Raw genomic sequence first — 17417 nt, 5'->3', positions numbered from 1 at the left:
TCGGGATCTGCATCCATGGCCCCCTCTTCCTCGTGGGCCCCAACGATGGCAACAAGCCCGTCCAAGAGATTGGACATCGACATGTGGGGTCCCACTGAGTAGAGGAAGGAGGAGAGAGGGGATGACCCACCGACATGTGTGTCCCACTTTTTTTTTAGCTTTTTATTAGGCTGACAGGTGGACCCCCACCTTTTCTTACTTTTAAAGTTTTTTAATCTTGCTTTTAGTGCGACGTCAACACCACGTGGGATGACGACTAAGTCAAACCAGCCATGTAGATACCATGTCAGCTAAAACCACTGTCCAAACCATCTTTAATATTTTGCTTGCACTAGTTTTTAGAGTTAAGGAACACATTATACGTGGTATTGCGGTCGAAGGATGTGATTCAAACTCAATGTTATTCCCACTGTTACAGACCAGACCATGGACGACACAGCCCATCCCATCAACGATTGGGCCGGGCCTCCCAGCCCACCAGCCCACCCTCTATTCCTCCTCCTCCAGTCCTCCTCTATTCCCATCAACGAGGGTGTGAAGTGTGAACAGCACCACCGACCGAAGCAACGGGCAGGGGAAGGGCTGGGCCGCCGTGTAGGCTAAGCAAACGCCGCCCCCTTCGTCGACTCGACTCCCCGACCCCCGCCGCCCTAGCGCCGCCCGGAGACGGCGGAGATGGAGGAGGAGGAGGAGCAGCCCGGGGCCGGCGCGCCGGCGCCGGAGCCCTTGCCGTCGCAACTAGGTGAGCCCAGTCGCTGGGGGTGTGGGGGGTTTTTGTCCGAGGGGATAGGATTGGTTCAAAATCGTTGTGAGCTCCAGTTGGCTGTGAGTTTTTTTTTTTGTCGGTAAGATTTTTCCCGAATTCGTGAACCGTGTGCCCTGCGATCTAGGCTAGCTTGGAGGAGCCATCCGAATCCAAAACTATTGTGGGGGTGATGTGAGTTTTGTACCACACTTGTTTTAGCTGAGGAGCAGGGCGCTCTTCGTTCCTGTTTATGAAGCAGAGAGATTGTGGAGTTGTGTGGATGCTTGTGGGCTTGGCTTCAGCAGTCGACACTTCAAGCTCTATGAGTTGGTTTTTAGGGCTTTGTTTGTTGGCATGTTGCACTGCATAGCCACTGCGTAGTGCGTACAATTTCTTGGTTCAAACCATCAAAATTTTATCCTTATATTTAGGTTGTGCCCAGATCAAGTCATACGAATAACATTGTGGGCCATGTCTGGTGACAGAGGAGTTGAAAATTTGGAATATGATTATACACCAAGGATTTCTAGTCCCGTAGGATTTAGGATAATGTTGCACTGTCATTTACTTTCTGATATGAATTCAGGAAAGCTTCCTATATGGCTATATCTTGTCTTTCAGTTAGTTGACAGTAATTGGTGGTTGATTTGCATTTCAAGAATGTGCTGGACTTAGAGTATTCTTTTACATACCAGATATTTTGAAGAACACCATTCAGTCATTACGTGATAGCAACAGACACGACTTTGATGCTTGGGTGTCATTAATTAAAGCTGCTGAAGAAACTTCAATGGTTAGTGAAATGTTTCCTTTTCACTTTAGTTTGTTTATGTAATTTAATGACATCTCCTTTACATCTGCATACATAAATTGGAAATATGATTTGTTTTTCTTTAATTCCCTTGCATTCTGTTATTCTATGTTAAGCCAGCCTCTGGTTTTTGATGTTTGCATTCTTTCAGAATGACATTGAGGTTATTGACTTGGTGTACCACAACTTCTTATTGGAATTTCCTTTGTTCTATGGCTACTGGATCAAGTATGCAGCCCACAAAGCACGACTATGCACAAACAAAGAGGTGGAGGAGGTGTATGAACAAGCAGTCCAAGCAGTGCCTCACTCTATTGATCTTTGGGTCAGTTATTGTGGATTTGCTATGTGCACATATGAAGAGCCTGCTCATATTAGAAGGTGAAATCGAAAAAAAAAAGAACATGTGTAATCTGTGTTTGAAGCTAAACATTTTCTTCTTTAGATGTTGAAGTAAACAATTTCTGATGCAGCTGAATCTTCTCTAGTTCCTTTGATCTCCATGCAAACAATTCTGATGATGATGCAATAGTATCTATGTTTTGTAATTGAGAGAAAAGGCAAGAGGAAGCATTTTTCAAATAAAGTTATCATGATGAAACCCTTTTCTAAATAGTTAAAACCATTTTCTAAATAGTTAAACTGATGTATTACCTGAACCAGCAATAATAGTTTTGTGTTATTTATCCAAGGTTCCAAGATGTTTGAGTAAGGTTAATGGCAGAAATACTATGTGTTTACTGATTGGTTGGTAACTTGGTACTAAGAAAATAGGTCAGGAATGTTTGCATATGCATATACTTCTAGCATGAAACTTTTGGTTGGGTTGTTTTCGTTTGGTGCTGCTTGATGAAGTGGCGAACTAGGCCTTCTATCTCTTAATCTCTGTGTGCTTGAAGAGAAAATTTGCACCAAATGAACTATTGACTTTTGTGGGTGTACTATTGATTGTGAAACATACCTGGTCAAGTTGACCCGGAATATACGGAAATTGATATACATGCCATAAAATGCAATGTTGAAATAGCCTGCAGTGATTTTCAGGTGGTCCTCTGATCAGGCCAGCTTGTGATATGTCTCATCACGTTTCTGCTGTAGTTTACTCCATCAACTAAACTTTTTTTTTTAATTTTTGCAGATTATTCGAAAGGGCTTTATCTCTTGTTGGGAAGGATTATTTGTGCTATCACCTATGGGACAAGTACATAGAATTTGAAAAATCTCAAAAGCAGTTAATTCAGCTTGCTACAATTTATATTGACACCCTAAAATTTCCTACAAAGAAGTTGCGTCGGTACTATGAGAGGTATATCAATAATATCTTCTTTTTATATATCACATTGGCTACCATTGCAGCATGTAGTTCTTGATCTCTTGATCCATATCTTATACCTTTTAGTTCTATACCGTTCCTCCTTTTATCATCGCTGTTATTATGAAGGATACACAAGAAAAACATAGGGCTGAACTCCCCTTGTCACATCACATGGATTTCTCCCCCAATGCAACTAGGACTCTGATAGGCTGTTTTGGTGGGAAATACCTTTACAAGGTTTTATCCCTCCCTTCCCCTCATACAAGCAGACTACCTTCATATATAGGTAACATATATAACCTGGAAACTGTAGATTAACCGGAAAAAAATAGAGATATCAATCTAAACTAACTAGCAAAGTTGGAATTAGTGCTAGCCTGCTATGTGCATATCTTAACTGGATGTGGTTTCTGCCAAAAGCTTTTTGGGTACCTAATCCCATGGCACCAATCCACAGCAGCTGTTGACTCCAATCCTAAACCCAATGAAACTTTTAATCCTTGATCTTGGCCTGGTTCATGAGTAATTATATATATAAACCTCAAACACAATACTGTTTTTTCTTTACCATTTCTGAGATGTTTAGGTCTCTGGTTGTGTCATGTGTGGTAGCATCATGTTCGTTTTTCTTTAATGAAAAACTAGCGCTTGCTGATGGTATCAATATGAACAACAACAATTCGGTAATACTATTATGGGCAAATAGATAGATGGTAATTAATGTAGAGACAGCCTTAACATCCCATTTTTTACTCTCTGCAATGGATGCTATTTTTCTCTCTCAATGTTAGACAAGGATTTGCTGTGTTTGTTATAATCCAAGGCCACCTTCTGAAGATCATAGCAAATAATAACCTTGCACTGAAATGTTAAAAAACATGTACTAGGATGGTCAATAGATCCAAACTGTTTGGTAGTTGTAGTTGTATGAGTTGCAGTCAACACCTAGGGCAGTAAGATGCCAGAACATTCCATGTAACAAAGTCTGTCAATGTGCCAATTGTTAAAAGTCTGACTTTCCCTTTATTTTTTTGTTGCAAACCTTATCAGCTTCAGAAAGTTGGTAACTTTGATGGAACATGAGGCTGCTGGTGCTGAAAGGTCATCAGAAAACTTGCGTACTTTGGAAGTGATAAAGGCTGAGGATTCTGAAGTGGATGCTTCAATTAAGATTTCTGCCTTACTTGATGAACATAGTGGGCACCTTAGGGCTGATGCAGTCAAGCAGTACTTACTTTCTGGGGAAAGTCTCTACCAAAGGTCCAGTAAAATCGATAAAGAAATCTCTTGCTTCGAGGCATCCATAAAGAGACCATTTTTTCATGTCAAGCCACTTGATGATGACCAGCTTGAAAACTGGCACCGGTATCTTGACTTTGTTGAGAAGAAGGGCGATTTTGACTGGGTATTTTTCTTGTAGATTTTTTGCCATTCTGACTAGCTTCATCCATCCTAACATCTGATTACATATTGTATCCTTTCATTTCAATAACAGGCTGTAAAACTTTATGAGAGGTGTTTGATCCCTTGTGCTAATTATTCTGAATTTTGGATCCGCTATGCGGAATTTGTGGATGCTAAGGGTGGCCGAGAGATTGCAAGCTATGCTCTTGGTCGAGCGTCATCATATTTTGTGAAGGTATTGCTTGGCAAATTACTGTCTCGATACATATTATATTCTTTTAAACTCATGTTAAAAAAAGAGAGGATGTGCAGAACCAATTTATGTTATCATTAAGACGTGTTTTATTGATTCCAAAAATTATAGGCTAAACTCGCTAAAGTTTTTGAAGGAGATTCAAAATAATAGATAGTCTCATGTTAACTCATTATCTGTAGTGGTGACTGCCAAGCACTGTAGATTTATTTCCGTGTGTTTGGATTGGAATAAAGTCTTTCCTGGACAACCAAAAAAACTAGCCTAATAATAGTAGGGAAAACTTGCCACTGGCAGGGCTAGATTGGTTCTCCTGCATGGGAAAACTTTCTTGATGGTAATTGTTCTTAATCCCTTGTCTCCATAGCTAGTCAGTAACTATGAAAAATGAGAATGAATAGGAATAAGTGATAATAAGTGGTTTCAAACATGCTATCAAATTTAAGGGCAGCAAACCAACAACTGCTAACCGATTTAACGCAAAGTTATCTTCTATCTAGTTCATGGATTATACCTGTTGGATATAAACATTTCAAAACAAAACAAGATATGATGTTTCTCAGATATTGTTATCCTTTCTTAAACACATCTTATTTCAATTTTATGGAGCAAAGGAACAGAACCAAACAAGTCATTGGGTTTTAACTTAACTGGTCTAGTTTGGCCTATCTTAGCTGGGCTAAACTTGCTAAAAAACCAAACAGTCCCTCTGTCTCCATATTCATTATCTTTACTTTTTATTATTGACTTCTTTTACTCTTTCAGCAGTTATTTGGCTGTGTTTGCATACCTGTACTTGCTTGCATAGCATAAAACAGAACAGTAATATTATGAAAAGATGAACATTTGAAGTTACCTTTCCAGGCTGGTACTGCATTCTTGTTTGTCCTTGCTATGGCTGCGAAATTCAGATAACTATAGCCCAGCACACATTCAGATTTTTATCTATCCCTTATTGTAACAGTCAAACAAAAGAACCAGTAGTCCTTTTGTATTTTTAAGATCATTTTCATTTTGGCATAAAGATTTCAGAACCTCATAATGGAGAAAATGGAAGCACTTAAATTCTAAATCTTTTGTTCATGATGGCTACTTAAGTGGATGTGATATTAAAAAAATGATGTGCATATGCCAGGAGTTCTCTGCGTTCATTCTTGTTGTAGGATCTGATGCATATATACCGATTATTATTTAGGAATGGACTAATTGGAATCTGCCCTCATCTTTAGAAACATTCCTATTGCAAGTAATTTAGCCTTATTCTACATAATTAATAAAATATTTGTACATCTAGACAACTTAATTGACACGGTAAAGTTTTTCCAATCCTTGTACTGGGCCCACTGTTCATGCGCATCATTGTATGCATTGCAGTAACCACAATACATGTAACATGACACATATTAGCTAATTGCAGTGATAATGTCCTTGCTAAATGCTAGTATTCACGTGTATTCTCACTAAAATTGCATTTCAAAATCAACACCACAAAAACACCTACTGGATTGTCTCTGTTTTTTTTCAGAGACTCCAATTAATTCGTGATATATTTCTATACTTCTTTAAAGAAGGCAGTGGTGGTGGCAGCAACCCTTACCAACTACCTCTCTATGTTCTTCAATCTTACTATAAACCAATCCTTCCACATAATACCTTATTCATCTTTAGAATGCAATTTTATCATACCAAAACATCATGCAAAAAGTGTATAATTCGTTTTTATCCATAGCAAAGCATGGGTATTTAGTCAGTGGTCATAAAAATTTGCATCGGTATTCAGTTCCCATTTACTACCATACTTCTGTAGGATCGTAAAGGGCCTTTCCCACCCCAAAAGCTAGCCATTGAGGTGAGGGGCTCCCCCACTTACATCTTAGGTCCTTTGCCCTTCCACAACCAATGTGGGACTATTCAACAATCTCCCCCTTCACACATTGGTGTCCCTCAGCCCTTCACCGCCCCTTCACCGTATTCAGGCCCCCACAGGCCCACGGTCCATCAGGTATACGGGCTCCGCAGGCACCCACGGTCCATCAGGCCTTCACACGTGTCCATCGAGTCAGAGATGTTAACCTAGCCTGGCTCTGATACCAATTGTAGGATCGTAAAGGGCCTTTCCCACCCCAAAAGCTAGCCATTGAGGTGAGGGGCTCCCCCACTTATACCTTAGGTCCTTTGCCCTTCCACAACCAATGTGGGACTATTCAATAACTCCCTCCACCCACAAAAGTTAGACATATTTCACATTTGAGTTTTTCCAAATAAGTTGTTCCTATTTGTAGTCTTTATGCATGCAAGACTTAAATGGAGAGATAAATTAAATGTTTGATTAGAACCCAAGGAGTCATCTAAATACTCATTGGTTGCATGCTTGCATTTACTCCTTGATTTTATAACATCCAAGATGATTTAATTTCTCCTTGTCTTGGTGATAAAAGTAATAGGTATAACTTTTGTGGATGGAGGGAGTAATATTTTTCTCTTCCATCTCTCTTCTTTTTGTATCTAGTAACCTTTGGTACTAAGTACAGTTCATTTGTTTCTCTTTGTATTTTCAGTGCTCACATGACTTGAATTTGTTACTTTTAAACATCTTAACAGTTCCCTAACATCATATTTCTTAAAACCATTCATGGTGCTGCTGATATCTACAGCTTTTCTTTAGCTTCTTTTGACATTCTTTATCAAAGTTTTCACTATTATGCATTAGCCACCACTAGCAACACCAACCGAAATTCTGACTTTGTCTTGCTGTGGGTTTTATGAGCCATTATTCCATCGTGTGGGTGGAAAAAAGTTTTCTTGAGTTCTTTGCTTCAATTTCTTGTTATTTTCCTCCAAATCAATCCATTTGCTTCATTTAACTGAGCAGCTTATATATATACATTTTCCTTCAGTTAGTAATAGACCAATAGTATTAACTGCTTTACCATTTTGACTTTTCAATTTACTAACATCATCCATCCACTAAGTGATGTACTCCTATATGTTTCCAATTTCAGTCATTTGCAATATAGCGTAAATTCTGTTTCTGAAACACTATATCGAGCTTAAGAATATGAGTCGTGTGACCATGCATTTCTCAAAATGAATTTAACCAGTGTTAGCATTCTGTCTTCTCCATCTGGAAAGATGCCTATAGCTTATTCACTTGTTATTTTGGAATATCAATGTTAGTTTCTCTGCTTTTTCCCACCAAGCAGGGAGTCCCGACATTCCACATGTATTATGCGATGTTTAAAGAGCAAATTGGTGATGCACAAGGTGCCCGTTCTCTTTTTATTGAAGGAAGCAATAATCTTACTTCGAATTTCTGTGCGAACATTAATAGGCTGGCAAACATGGAGAAACGCATGGTATACTACCAGATTTTTCTGTGGTTAAGAGTTATGTTCTCTCCATCATATTATCATTCAATCTCACCATTCATTGTTCACAGGGAAATACTAAAGCAGCTTCTGAAATATATGAGACTGCAATTCAGGATGCCTTGCAGAAGAACGTTAAAATTCTTCCAGACTTGTACACAAATTTTGCACAATTCAAATATGCGGTAGGAGACAGAGTTCTTTGTCACTGATATCATGTTCATATGAATTTGGTTAAGAATAAGTTGTAATATATTTGCCATTTCACGCTTTCCGCAGAGGCATCATTTATGTGTTATGTGAAAGAAACCTGTAGATCACTAGATTGTATTTCTTACTCTCTAGCATATATTCCCATTTCCATGATGGTTTGCAATGTACTGGAATTAGGGTTTGCTGTATTACTATGTGTACCTCTATGGTAAGATATGAGGAACTTATTTTATGTTCTGGCAGATTACCTATGTAGGGTATACTCTTGTGCAATATTCTTCACTAACTACTTTCTGCATCTTCCATTATGCATCTTCCTGCTTTTCAGTTGATATGCTCTATATTCTACAGGTAAATCATAACATTAGTGAAGCTAAAGAAGTATTTGTTGACGGGATAAAACAAGCACCCTGTAAAGCTTTGATCAAGGTGTGTTGTGTAATGAATATTGTTCTTGTGTTGAGTAAACAACGGGACTCTACATCCATTATGTTATTTATTTATTTATTGAATGGGGATCTGTTGATGTATTTTTATTCTCATCAGGGATTCATGCAGTTCATGAGTACACATGGAGGACCTACAGAAATTCCTATACTTGATTCTGTTATTTCTAATGCTGTAGTTCCTGGATCTGATATATCAACAGTTTTAAGTCCTGAAGACCGTGAAGATATTTCATTGCTATTTTTGGAGGTTAGAGAGTTTTGACTCGATGTTCGTCCTTTTGCTTGTTACAATTCAGTGCATATGTTATAGTTTTTAAGACATTAAACAGTAAACCTCCTTGATTAACTACTGCAATCACTTCCTGCCATTGGGTTGGGTTGATCTGCCATTCCGCCTCACCATTTAGATTTTTAATAACAGGACAGATAACCCAATCTGCAGGTTCTTCAAACCTAGCATGGATGTCTGGATCTTATTACATTGGTGTATGGCCCTATTTCTTGGTTCTTGGTTGGCATTGAAATGAGCAGAAACCCTGTGCTATCAATTTCGGGGTAGAATAAACTAAATGCCTCATTTAACTTTAGTTCTGGTGTAGTTAGTAGCAGTGATTGTATCCTCTGAAGGGGAAACAAATGTTCAATGGTTCATTTTGAGTTTAGTTTGACAATTTCTAGCTTCTATTTGCGCCATTACTCACCAAAGTTTCACCTAGCACCTTAAAGTATATACTATCCCATAGTCTATCCAAACAACTTATTGCTTTCGAGCCAGTTCTAGCCAAATTTTTGACTACTCATACATATAGATGCCTCATGTTTGCTCTATTTTGCTAGTCATGCTTGTGAAAGGTTCAGTACACTTGCTTGCAGCACAAACTTAGATTCTTTATAATTGTTCATTGCTTCCTGCATAAGTTATTTCTCTGGCCTTAGTTATCTCCTGCTTGCAGTTTGTTGACCTTTACGGGGATGTTAGAGATCTCAGAAAGGCATGGGCTCGGCACAGCAAACTATTCCCTCACAACACAAGGCACATGTTGCAGCAGTATTGTAACAGTGAGAATAGCCTGCAAGAGAATAACAAGAGGAGAAGAACTGAAAGTTATATTGTTTCTCAAGATGATTCTCCAAAAGACGCAATAACATTGAAACAGTTGTGCAAAAGTGATACTTCTCTGTTAGTTGATAAAGTGGTTGGGTTGCAAGTGGACAAGAGTACTGTGGATTCAGGATTAGGACATACAGTAGAAGAGCAGAACATATTAGGGAATGTTGATGTGCATCATGAGGTTGGTGATACAGCTCAGGAATGCATTGACATGACTGATAGTCAACATAACTTGGACAAATCTGGAATGCAAAACCAAGTGAGTGCACACGGTGCTCACGAGTCATGTGAACAAAATGATCAGACAACAGAATCTCATCCATCTGTATGTGAGAATGCTCCCCATGCAGAATCATTTACATGTGATTCTCCTTCCAAATCTAATTCTTTCTCCAAGATAAGTGCTCTAGACAAAGCTAACACCATTGATGTATCTGCTAGTGTTGATCAAGGAGCAATATGCTCAAGATCTGATTCTCCATCTGTGGCAAGCTTACCCAAGGAAGAAACTTCTCCTGATCCAGTTCGAATATCTCCTGAGTTGGAGGAAAAGAAGCATGATAAAATCCAGGGACAACTGGAAACAAAGGATGATATGTCTCTCAGTAACGCAAATATAGAGAAGTCTAGTGATAGTCCAGATGCAACTCAACATGATAGGGGAGTATCTGCACTCAGTCAAGAGCATGTTCAATCTTCACAGCCACAACAGCTGCCAGACTGTGCAAGACCATCCAGCTCAGAAATGGCAACTACACCAGCTACCACATCTTCCCAATTTTCACCTAGCACTGCAGTGACATCTCAAACTCAACTTCAGCACCAGATTGTTAGTTCTCAAATGCACCAATCCGACAAGCTTTCTTTGGCTGAACAAAATACACAGCAGCAAGGGCTTGCTTATGAAATTCCTCAGAATGTCCAGGCATCCTTGCAGAGTCAAGCTCAAATCTTTGCACAGCCTAACCAGGGAGACCAGCAACACCTCCAAACGATGCAGGGGTATGCATCTCAGATGTGGCAATACTACCAGCAACAGATGTACTACCTGCAGGCCCAGCACAATCAGCAGTTGCAGAGCCTGCAACAGCAGCAGCTTCCAACTGAGCATCTCCAGCAAAATTTTATGCAGCAGGTACAACAGCTGAACCAACAGATGGTACTTTGGCAGCAACAAGTACAGCAGCAGCAGCAGCAACAACAACAACAACTGCAGCTACAGCAGCATGCACTGCCACTTCAGCAACAGCCTGACCAAAAATACAGTCAGTTACCTTCCTCGGGGGATACTAGACATGAACAAAATAAACCGCAGAAACATGAATCTCAAATGGATCATCAAAGCGAACTTGTGCAGCAGCAGCAAGTTTATTTCCAGCAACAACAGCAAATGTATCTTATGCAGCAGCAGCAGCAGATGTATCAACAGCAGCAACAGCTGCAGCAGCAGCTACTTCAACAGCAATTATTGCAGCAACAACAGTATCTCTCGCAGATGCCACAGCAGCAACAAAACATGACACAGCAACAGCAGCTATTTCAACAGCAACAGCAGCAACTATTTCAGCAGCAACAGCAGCAAATGGTAGTTTTGCAGCAGCAGCAGCAGCAACAGTTTATCCAACAGCAGATGCAGCAATACCTTCAACAGCAAACAAACCAAGAAGGGGCCAATTCTCAGAGTTGTGAATTAAATCCTCAGGTACTAATCTCATTCTACCCGACCTAAAAAAGAACAAAATAAGTGTTAATTGAATTCTCATCGATATTTAGAACCACTGTGACTTATTTTGCTACTATGTCATGTTAACATTAGTACATCTAAAGCTGGCGGTGTTGCTGCTGGCTGTTTGGTCCACCTGGCCATGTAATTTGCTAACCATGTGAGCCCCCTTGTGTACGCTTGCACCTTACTCAATTACTCGCGCGTCTGGCCACTGCTGCCAGCTGGGCCACTCCAGTTGCACCTGGCCTGTGCAAAAGAAAAAAAAACCGTTGCATAGCAGGGAAAACCTAGAAGCTTGCGTGAATCATGATGGGCTCAAAATTAACCGAGGCACAATAATTATCTGATAGGGTAGACAGCTATGATATACATATGACCAATTTGTATTAGATATAGGCTTAGTACATTCTAGTTTAGAAAACTATTTACACATAACATTTTTTGACCCGGCTGATTTGGCAGTTGGACCACAAGTTCACGGACTAGTGAACTATGAACCAATGGACTGACCGGCTCGCGAACCAGTATGATACTGCAATGCCAAAATTATATGTATGAGAAGTATTGCTGATCTATATGAATCTGAACGTGAAAGTTTTTAGGATATATATGAGCAAACCCTATTTGATATTTTTACTTACATATAAGAAAATGGCATTAGTAGAAAAAAAAGATACATTTGACATAAATAATCCTTACGCTCATGTGGAATCTATAGGAAACTTAAAGCCTTCGGACTAAATGAAGGCAATTTTAGACAAAACTTACATGTCACAAGTTGCTAATCCTCAACAAAAGCAATTTGGTCCTAGTACCTTCACAAAATTAGACACGAGTTGGATATAGAAAAATGTTAACTAGACATGTCAATGCCACCGTGTCAAATAAGTACTATTTGCCATTGGACCCACATGTCATAGGCACATGAGGGCCCCACATGTCATTGACATATGGGTGGCAAATAGTTAAACACCAAATATAAAAGTGGCAAATAGTTAAATGCCCCCACAAAGATTGTATTTTTAGAGTGGACTCCACTAGACCTATTTTCTTTTTTCGAAAACGCAGGAGAACTGTGCTTCATTTCATTAAGAAGAAGAGAAATATTTACAAGAGAGATCCAAAGTATCCCCGAAGAGACCCAAAAAAAGGAAAAAATGCGTCACAACATGACGCACCACTAAAACAACCCCTAAGAGGAATTAGCCATCAAGAGGTAGCGACCTACAAAAATGCTCATGGAGTGCTTTGGCTCCAGCAATGCTCCAAAGAATACTCTCCCTAGCCATGGTTTGAACAACCACTGAAATATTAGGCGTAGCCCCATTAAAAACACAATCTTTACGACGCTTCCGAATTTCCCAAGCCACTAGGATGAACAAGGAATTCAGGCCTTCTTCTCCTCCTTAGGGACATTTTGGATGGCTTTAAACCAGCAGTTAGAGAAATGAGTCGAAGAAGGCTGAGGTGCTGTCACCGCCCTTCCTATCTTCTCAATGATGTATAACCAAACTTGTCGGGAGAAAACACATTTGACCAAGAGATGTTGGATGGTCAAATCATGCATCCGGGTGTTGCAACCTGAACTTGGCAAGATGGTCGGAAGTCCAACATCGGTTATTCACTGCCAATCATGTGAAGAATTTGCATTGTAGAGGAGCCCAACTTTTCCATATTCTCATCCAAGGTGCAAATTTGATGGATCCCACAAAGTAAGTATTAAGAAGATTTACTTGTGTAAGATCCTGACCCAGAGTACTTCCAAACATGCTGGTCCAACACATTTTGTTGCAAAATCAACCCATCCACCAAGTCCCATAGCTGCAGATATTCATAAATAACCTGTATAGTGAGGCTTCCTTGTATATCATCTACCCATGTTCTATTAGTTAGAGCTTGTGCTGCTTCTTTCGTTTTTTCGGGTTCAAAAGAAAGAGGCCAGGAGCCCATTCCGCAATTGTTTTCCCTTGCTGCCAATGGTCAGTCCAAAGCTTGGTCTCCTCACCATTACCAATTGTGTAACCACCACAATGTTGAAAAGGGCGCAAACACTTTGCGACACTTGAATGGGCAACCCAGCCCATGGCCTTGTGGGATCGGTTTTTTGGAGCCATATCCACCTCACTCTTAGAGCCCATCTTAGTTTCTCAAAGTTATGAATTCCAAGACCACCATATTGGAGCGGCCAGCAAGCACGATCCTGAGAAACTAGGCAGCTGCCTCCATTAACATTTTCCTGTCCTTTCCATAGAAAACCCCTTCGTCTTTTATCAATAGCTTTGATCACCCATTTAGGAAGGCCCATTGCCATCATGAGATAAATAGGAATTGCCGTGAGGACCACCTTGACCGTAATTACCCTACCAGCTCTATTCATGAGGGAGGTTTTCCAACCCGGGAGATTATCAGCCACTTTATCAACCAAAGTCAACAGAGCTGCTTTGGTAGGTTTATGAATTGTGAGGGGAAGGCCTAGATAAGTACATGGAAACCCCTATACTTTGCAAGACAATTCATTAGAAATGATCTCAAGATCTTCCTCCGAGCACTGAATAGGAGTGACTGAACTCTTTAATATATTGGTCTTGAGATCCCGCGACATGCCCAAACAGATCAAGGATCTGTGTAATGAGTGAAAGGTCTGCTTCGGAAGGTCTGGGGAACATGATAACATCATCAGCAATAACCCTTGACCACCCATTTTTAATATTACTTCAACCTTTTCTTCTCATTTTAACCATCAAACCAATAGTACTCCCTCATCCTTCTTGTTTTCTCCCCCTCGTTTTCTCTCCGTATTAATGAAGGGCATGGTAGTCTTTTAGTCTCTTGCTTAATTTGCCTTTGACCATCTAAGACAAGTATTTTAGGGACGAAGGGAGTATGATGTAGCAAATAAAACATATCCACATTTATATTTTCATAAATACTTGAGACGTGGGCATTAGTGACGGAGCTTCATAGACTATCAAGAGGGAGCCACTAATGAGTTCTACATAAATAAGCTGTTAACGATGGCTAATCACTATCTATTAATACAACCTACATTCAACGTAGTGTAACTTGCGTGGAGCTGGAGGGGCCAGAACCCAGTCTGGCCTCCATGAAGCTCTGCCATTGGTGGGCATTAATATTTGCTCCTTCCCAAGATCAAGTTTTGCATGTCCTTCTGGATGCAGGGTAGCAATTAAATAATTGATATAGCATTCATATCAAACATGCCATAATTTTAACATCTACAAATAGCCAAACTATCCACCCTTCTCCTCATCCAACAAATCCAGTTCAGTTCATAGATGCCAAGGTTGCAACCACTCCTTATGACGTGTGGTATTAAATATAATCATACACACAAAAAATAGTAGAGAATAAAAGATTGAGAACAATTAAGGGAAATTAGGAAAATGGAAACAAAATGGAGAAACAAACCACAGATCCAAGGAAAAGTGAAAAACTAAAGATCAAGCCAAGCTATGCGGAATGATGTGGAACCACTGCATGGCGGCCTTCTCCACAGCTCCATAAAAAAATGACTTCCTTTCCCTTAGGCACCAATATCCACCACATTTTATTTTTTATATCCTATCTATCCATTTGTGAATATTAAGCAGTCAGGCATCTATCCAATAAATCCACTAGTTATTTTGTCCATAAACCTTTTAGAGGCCTTAAATCAAAAGCGCATTAAACAACATGAACATGTTAAACAAACGGCGTGCCAATGGGTCTTGAGATTTCTCTAGTAATTCATTGTTCTAGTAGTTTCAGTTCTCTTATGCATTCTTGTCGATTTTTTTACTCGCTTCATAATTAAATTCATCTCAGCTTCTTACTGTTCAACAGTTATATCTTATCTGGCAATTGCTCTCAGGAACTGTTTTCTTTTCAGGATGCAAGGAACATGAAGATGGAGCATGGTCAACAATCCGAAGCATCACAGGTGATGTTTAATATCGACGTGTTATGTTTTAAATCAGTTTGAAGAATATTGTGTCCTTTCCGTGGATACTCTTGAGAATGATGCCTTTAATCTGTAAGAGTGACTCTACTCATTATTTGTTTTCTGCAGAGTGATGGCTCTAAGTTACGGAGTGGCGAACAATCTGAATTATCCTATCCGTCCACCCCACAATCTCAGCACTCAAATCGCTAATTCATGTTGTATTGCCCATGTGCATTGTTAGCAAAGGATCCGTGAAATTCCAATTAATGGTCTCGGTGCCATTGGATGCATTTATCCATCAAAATATCTCAGGAAAGGGATGTTCACGTGTTCCATGGGATGACACTGGAGCAGTACTGTCAGAACAGCGATGCTTGCATCTCCATGTAACAGATCTGAAGTTCGGTGTTACCTATAATGCAATCATGCTTTTTCTGTCAGCAAGTGACATGGGCTGCGGCAATCTATGTTCTTTATCTGGCTACCTTGATACGCTTGTCAACAAGGGACTTGGACTTTGGCAAGCTATCTTGTGCTGAATAGAGGGCGTCTTTGGTATGCCGAAGAACTTGATTACCGTCACCTGGTCAAGCATTCAAATGCGTATCTTCATTCACTGAAAATCGTGAGTTCAAGCAGGGATATCTTAAAAAGTTATGCTGTAATGTGATGCCTTCTACCAGGTCATCAGTATGGATATATAGTGTATGTACGGTATCGGATACACAAGATTTGGAAATATCGCAGCAGCAGCAGTATCTGCAACCAAGGTAACACAAAATGTATACACCAACTGGAAAATGTGCTCTACTGCCCTTAACCTGATGTTACGTAGTTAGAAGTTAGGGGGCCAACCTGTTGTGCCCCTGGCATGCAAAGTTCCATCCACGTCCGAACATTGCATCGTATGATAATGCTATTGGCGTTCCCCAGTGATCTGAGAGATTGAAATCAGATATTTTTGTTGAGCTGGTAGTACTTTCAGCGTGGTCATTTCAGCATTGCACGATTTTTAACATATCACTATATCAGATGCTCCGTCTCAATGTATCGGGTGGTTTGTGCAGCATTTCAGTTAAGTCAGTGTTGTAAATGGTTATCAGGTGACAAAGATAAAAGGAGATGATCATTGCAGTAAACATATGGCATTGCAGCAGAGCAGTAGCTGGGAGCTGTGTATTAGCCGACGGAGAAATTCACGTCGGCATTGGTAGCACAAATCTGAGTTAACAATGTGTTTGGAAAGTGAATCCCAAGTTGTGTGTTCTCAATGAAAGCCTGATTTATGAACGATACAGACATGGCATCCGTTTTTCAGGACTGTTTGGTCCCAGTGTTATTTGCCTGGTTCTCATGGCTATTTTACTTTCGCTTAAAAACATAATAATTGTAAACTGAATTTCAATTTGAAGATCTGAACAGACCTATTCTTGGTGCTTTGTTTTTAGCACAATTGTTTTCACACGAATTTTCAGCACAAATTAATTAAGTAGAATAGAAGCTTTGGCGTTCAAAGAGGAACGAAGAGTCGTAGACAACCTCATTATTTATTCCACCTTCATATACTGGGAGAATAGCAAGAGCATAGTAAAAAAAGGGACCTGACCGGTGGTCGAATCGGAAAAAACTGGAGCTGGTGACCTTGGTGGCTCAGTTCAACTCAAAGACTGTCCCTGCAATCCAACATACATTTGCCCTTTGATTCTTGGGTGAATAGTCTTTTTTATTCATAGGTTTAGCTTAAGATTACGAAAGGACATGTATGTTGTAGCATTGCGGGTCCTATATTATTGCTCTATGATGGCCTTAAGATTCGTGCGAATATGTGGGTCCTATATTATGGTTCTGGGCACAAGCTTCAAATTTGTGAAGAAAACAAGGAGCTCATACATTCTACATGTTGAAGCTTATAAGTTACGGTTATGTAGATTTTCGCTAACTATAGATGAAGATTTACAAATACTTCAATAAGGTGGTGTTTGAATCTCCTGAAGATGACGATTAAGTGTTTTACATAAAACGAGGTGGTAATAACGTGTGATTAATTGAGTTTTAATTATTACAAACTTGAAAAATAAA

The 17417-nt window shown here is 39.7% G+C and overlaps 1 protein-coding gene across 5 annotated transcripts; it reads left to right on the top strand.

Moving 5' to 3' along the window:
• The first annotated feature begins 545 nt into the window (after positions 1-545).
• LOC127781680 (pre-mRNA-processing factor 39-2) lies at positions 546-17166 on the top strand. 5 transcript variants are annotated; one of them, XM_052308686.1, is made up of 13 exons: positions 546-742; positions 1441-1538; positions 1793-1881; positions 2695-2862; positions 3922-4276; positions 4367-4510; positions 7732-7884; positions 7968-8081; positions 8461-8538; positions 8656-8805; positions 9512-11371; positions 15285-15335; positions 15465-17166. In XM_052308686.1, the coding sequence occupies exons 1-13, from the start codon at positions 676-678 to the stop codon at positions 15546-15548; spliced, it is 3411 nt and encodes a 1136-aa protein (XP_052164646.1). In that variant the 5' UTR covers positions 546-675; the 3' UTR covers positions 15549-17166. The 5 variants fall into 5 exon arrangements, with proteins under 5 accessions (XP_052164646.1, XP_052164645.1, XP_052164644.1 ...); XM_052308685.1 differs by having other exon boundaries at positions 1786-1937; XM_052308684.1 differs by having other exon boundaries at positions 1708-1937; positions 15465-17165.
• Positions 17167-17417: the final 251 nt, after the last annotated feature.

The sequence above is a fragment of the Oryza glaberrima genome, chromosome 8 (assembly GCF_000147395.1).
Source record: "Oryza glaberrima chromosome 8, OglaRS2, whole genome shotgun sequence".
NCBI classification, from domain to species: Eukaryota; Viridiplantae; Streptophyta; class Magnoliopsida; order Poales; family Poaceae; genus Oryza; species Oryza glaberrima.
The sequence above is the reverse complement of the archived record's forward strand: the minus strand, read 5'-3'. Positions and strand labels throughout refer to the sequence as shown.

What these genes read in the sequence shown, in the direction of transcription:
- LOC127781680 (XM_052308684.1), top strand. Translation starts at nt 676, where the DNA reads ATGGAGGAGGAGGAGGAGCAGCCCGGGGCCGGCGCGCCGGCGCCGGAG. An exon ending in GCCCTTGCCGTCGCAACTAG is followed by an intron (nt 743 to 1,440) that starts GTGAGCCCAGTC and finishes TTTACATACCAG; the next exon opens with ATATTTTGAAGAACACCATT. An exon ending in AACAATCCGAAGCATCACAG is followed by an intron (nt 15,336 to 15,464) that starts GTGATGTTTAAT and finishes TGTTTTCTGCAG; the next exon opens with AGTGATGGCTCTAAGTTACG.